The sequence below is a fragment of the Hipposideros armiger genome, unplaced genomic scaffold (assembly GCF_001890085.2).
Source record: "Hipposideros armiger isolate ML-2016 unplaced genomic scaffold, ASM189008v1 scaffold_283, whole genome shotgun sequence".
Lineage (NCBI taxonomy): Eukaryota > Metazoa > Chordata > Mammalia > Chiroptera > Hipposideridae > Hipposideros > Hipposideros armiger.
The window spans coordinates 649,457-653,861 of NW_017731633.1; the positions used below are offsets into that span (position 1 = coordinate 649,457).

Below are 4,405 nucleotides of genomic sequence, written 5' to 3' on the forward strand. Positions count from 1 at the left end.
CTTGGGCCAGTGAAGCAACGTCCTCCACAACTAGACTGAAGAACAAAAGGACAGCAACTTGTCTGTTCCCCTTCCCCCAATTCCCCAATAAAAAAATCTAAAAAAACAAAAACAAATAAGATCAGATAGGGTGAAAGTTCCGTGAATCCCCATAGGTAGGGACAACGATCACGTTCAGCAGGAAGCAGATACAGAAGAGGAGACCTTCGGTCCCTTAACTTCCCATAGAGATTTATGGTGATCATGCCTCTCAGGGGAAATGAGTCAGGCAGTTAGAGATAGGAATGGGGTCTCCAAACATTCCTGCACATTAGACAGGGCCTATAGAGAGTGACCATCCAGAGAACTCCCCCAAAACTCCCCTCTACGCCCAAATTTTTCCCTTATCTACCATAACCACTAACCACTATGAAGACACTAGAAGGCACAAACTACCCTAACTAGACTAGACCAGTCACTCGCACCTGTGCAGTAAAGGCTACAACGACCTCATCTCACCTTAGTCTCATTATACCATCATTATAATGTCATGCATATGCCTGAAAGTTCATTAATATCATTATAACAGACAGAATTCTTGGAGGGAACATGCCGCAGTCTAAAAAGATGAGGTAATAGCCTCTTGTCAATCACAGGTGTCAATCAAGTGGCCCCACAACCCGAAAGGACTAGTAACCCATTTTAGAAAAAAGAGATAAAACTACCAAGCTCTCCCTAGCCAGTTAGCCTGGGCCTTTGAGCTACTCATTTGTGCTGGGGCCCGCTCCTATCTCTTTGGAGTGTACTTTTGCTTTTAATAAACTGCTTTTTCATCACTGCCTTTTGGTGTCCCGCTCAGTTCTTTGTTCGGGATACCAAGAACCTCGATGGCGCCCAGAAGGATCTGTTCTCTAGTAGCAGATGGAGGAGACTCCTGAGACTGAAGACCCACGATTTCTGGATTTGGGGTACCCGCAGTTCCCACTAACCTGAGTTCCTGGTGGCCAGCAGATACACAGTATGGACAGGGAGCGCCCGTCCCAAGATAAGTTTCCACCCTGTCACCACGGAACCGTGGACTCCACGTTTCCAGAACCCGCAGCCCTTCCCTCCACGCCGCCTCCGCGGACTGGCAGCGAAGGCTCCGCGACAAAAGAGAGTGGGTGCGGTCCGCAGGTTCACAGCCTCGGTCCTTCCCGGACATGCCCATCTAGAAAGCAGCAGTTAGGTGGCCAAGCAGGTACCTCCCAAGCGGAGACCCGCCTCTTCCCTGGGGCTCCTATCAGCCGCCCCGAGCTAGGGTGGTAGCCCTCGCGCCCAACTCTCTCCAGACCCGGAGTCGCGCCACCGCAGCCGCCTCCTCCCCGGCGTTGACCACAGAGAGGGCTCCGCCCGCGGCAGCCTACCTGGCCACCTGGGAGTGGCATCCATCGGTGGATGCGGAGATCTAGCTCACGGCTGCAATGCTGAACCCGGGCGTTCCGGTCGGTCGACCTCTTCCTCCTCCCCTCCTTTGCCTGGTGTACCATCTGCCCGGTGTACTTGGAGCGCTGAATCCCGCCACGCCCCAATCGCTGGAATGGAGCCCGAAACCCGACCCGCCAGGGGAGGGAGTCCTCCGCCCCCAACTACGTCGTCTGGGTGGGGATGGAGAACCTGTTTGCCAGGCTGCTCCAGGAGCAGATGGCAAGCCTCCTCCAGTTCTCAGGGCCGCTCACCAGGGATTGCAGACCACCCCCATCCTCGCCCTGTTCGCCGCAAATTCGAGAGTCGAGGCCCCAGACTCCTTTGGGGGAGATCCTAGGTCTGGCGCCTAACTGTTGCTTTCTAGATGGGCACGTCCAGAAGGCAGCATCTCCCGAGGACGGAAATGAGAAACCAGAGTGGAAGAGTCCATCCTCCTTGCCTGTCACAGAACCCAGCCAGAGCCCCGCGCGGAAACCAAGGCCTCGGCTGTCCCGCAGATCTGAAGCTGTTTCCGTTTTCCAAGGCTCTTTCCCACTTCACCGACCCTAGCCTGGGCAGTCTGACCGTTGTCATGCAGTGAATCAAAGACTCTAGAATTTGACTGGGGTTTTCTTTTGACCATAATTCTTCCAGATGCAAAGCTGGGGACTGGGAGTCCTCAGATTGAGAAGTCCAGGCCTCCAGCGCCTTCCTCCTTCAGAATTAGTGTCCCATTTCTGCATTCGTTGGTTGAAGGAAATTGCCCACCCCTCATTCCCTCTGGGCTTTGGGTGTAACTTTCCCTTCCAGAGCCTGACTCACCTGCCAACTCTGAGTCAGAAACTCTCACTGCCCCCACCACCCCCCGGCTGTTCTGAGAGCATCAGTCTGGGATTGGAGTGGTAGCTTTGTTACTGGACAAAAGACCCTTCTCAACGAAGTGTCCAGGTTCTTGGTATCCTGAACAAAGAGTTGAGTGGGACACCAAAAGGCAGTGGTGAAAGAGCAGCTTATTAGAAGTGAAAGTACTCTCCAAAGAGATAAGAATGGCCGAAGCAAAAGCATGGCCAAAAGGCGACGACTGGCGAGGACTTGAAATTTTTATTTTCTTCTCTTCTAGAATGTGCTACTCCTTTCTAGATGTGGGGCCACTTGATTGGCACCTGTGATTGACAAGAGGCTATTGCTTCATCTTTTTAGACTGTTCATGTTCCTCCCAAGAATTCAGTCTGTTATAATGATATTAATGAACTTCCAGGCATATGCATGATATTGTAATGTGGTATAATGAGGCTAAGGTGAGATGAAGGTCATTGTAGCCTTTACTGCACAGGTGTGAGTGACTGGTCTAGTCTAGTAGGTAGTTTGTGTCTTCTAGTGTCTTCATAGTGGTTAGTTGTTATGATAATAAGGGAAAATTTTAGGCATAGAGGGGAGGGTTTGGGAGGTCTCTGCACATTCTCTGTGCAGGGATGTTTGGAGACCCCATTCCTATCTCTAACTGCCTGTCTCATTTCGTCCTGAGGGGCGTGATCCCCATAAATTTCTATGGGAAGTTAAGGGACAGGAGGTCTATTTTTCTATATCTGCTTCCTGTTGAATGTGGTCGTTGTCACTTCCTATCGGGGATTCAAGGAACTCTGGCCCTATCTGATCTTAGATGAGAGGAAGGGATCTCGAGATCCGCTTGGAAGACCACGATGGCCTCCTTGGTCAGGGTGTACTGGAAATCTTGCTGGGGCATCATCTGTATCCCGATGGCCCCTAGATGAGGAGAGATAGATTTTTGTTAATAGATTAAAAGCGCTGGTCCAAGGAGCAGGACTCAAAGCTACTGATGCAGGGTGAAAGTCTGTTTAGCTTCATAGGGTCTGTGACTTTTTCCTCTGGCTTTAACTGGTTATTTAGGTGGTGCTGTTTACCCAGGAGGTGGATCCAGAATGGCCTGGCGAGAATGGTGGGCCACAGTGATTACAATAAACAAGCTTGTATCACAGGCTTCTGGGTAATTACGTGAAGCAGGGGTGAGAGACATTCTATGATTTAGGCTAAGAGCAATCTTCAGTTAAGGATTAAGAAATTGATTTAAAAAGTGATTAAAACCAGGGACTGGAGAGCTAAGAAACTAGGAAAGAGGAGACTTAAAATTTCTATAATGGGGGCCAGCCTAGTGGCGCGTTGGTTAGGAGTTGGATTGAGATATCAGCTCTGAGTAGCAGGGCCCCAGTTCGGACCCCACATGAGGGCAAGTGATGCTGTGCCCTCTACAGCTAAGATGGTGAACAACAGCTCGACCTGGAGCTGGGCTGCCATGAGTCGCTGGCAATGGCATAGGCTGCAGTGGGGCTGGCCAGCAGCGGGCATGAGCCTTTGTGAGCTTTTGTGAGCCACCGTGAGTGGCCGTCCAATGGCTGGTGAGCGACTGCCTCACCCGGGAAGAGCGCAATGATAATACCAACGTGGGCCAGTGAAGCGACATCCTCCACAACTAGACTGAAGAACAAAAGGACAGCAACTTTTCTGTTCCCCTTCCGCAATTCCCCAACGCTGTTCCCCTCCCTCAATTTCCCAATAAAATCTTTTTTAAAAAATTCCTATAATGGGGGATCTCTCCTATATCATTTCCTTCCTGTCAGTAGCTGGGTCTAATATCTATGAGATTATTGGGAAGTTATGGAATTTTTGTCCTATTTGGTTCAGATATGAGAGCTGGATTTTTAAAATTAGTTTCGATAACCATCCCAGGCTCATCGGTTGGAATTGGCTTAAAGCCCTGCTGAAGTACCATTTGAAACTTATGGTTGGGCCAGCTGAGTGTCTCAGTTGATTAAGAGTTGGCTTAAGAGCGCAAGCTCTGAGCAACAGGGCCGCCGCCGATTTGATTCCCACATAGGCCAGTGATGCTGCGCCCGAGCTGAGCTGTCGCTGAACTGCCAACAGGTGGCAAGATGGCTCAGCTGGTGTAACAACAAGATTGCCT

At 50.5% G+C, this 4,405-nt stretch overlaps 2 protein-coding genes across 2 annotated transcripts in view; both read right to left on the minus strand.

The window, feature by feature from the left end:
• Positions 1-1,420, minus strand: part of FUT1 (fucosyltransferase 1 (H blood group)) — a 22,225-nt gene extending 20,805 nt beyond the window's left edge. Inside the window, exons 1-2 of the mRNA XM_019658351.1 lie at positions 1,386-1,420; positions 969-1,189 (exon numbers count right to left, since the gene is read on the minus strand). The gene's annotated coding sequence lies outside the window, so the exon portion shown is untranslated. The remainder of the gene's footprint in view (positions 1-968; positions 1,190-1,385) is intronic.
• The window catches only part of IZUMO1 (izumo sperm-oocyte fusion 1), a 29,800-nt gene extending 28,249 nt beyond the window's left edge, over positions 1-1,551 (minus strand). Inside the window, exon 1 of the mRNA XM_019658350.1 lies at positions 1,386-1,551. Coding sequence (XP_019513895.1) covers positions 1,386-1,410 — 25 coding nt within the window. The 5' untranslated portion in view covers positions 1,411-1,551. The remainder of the gene's footprint in view (positions 1-1,385) is intronic.
• Between the last annotated feature and the right edge of the window lie 2,854 nt (positions 1,552-4,405).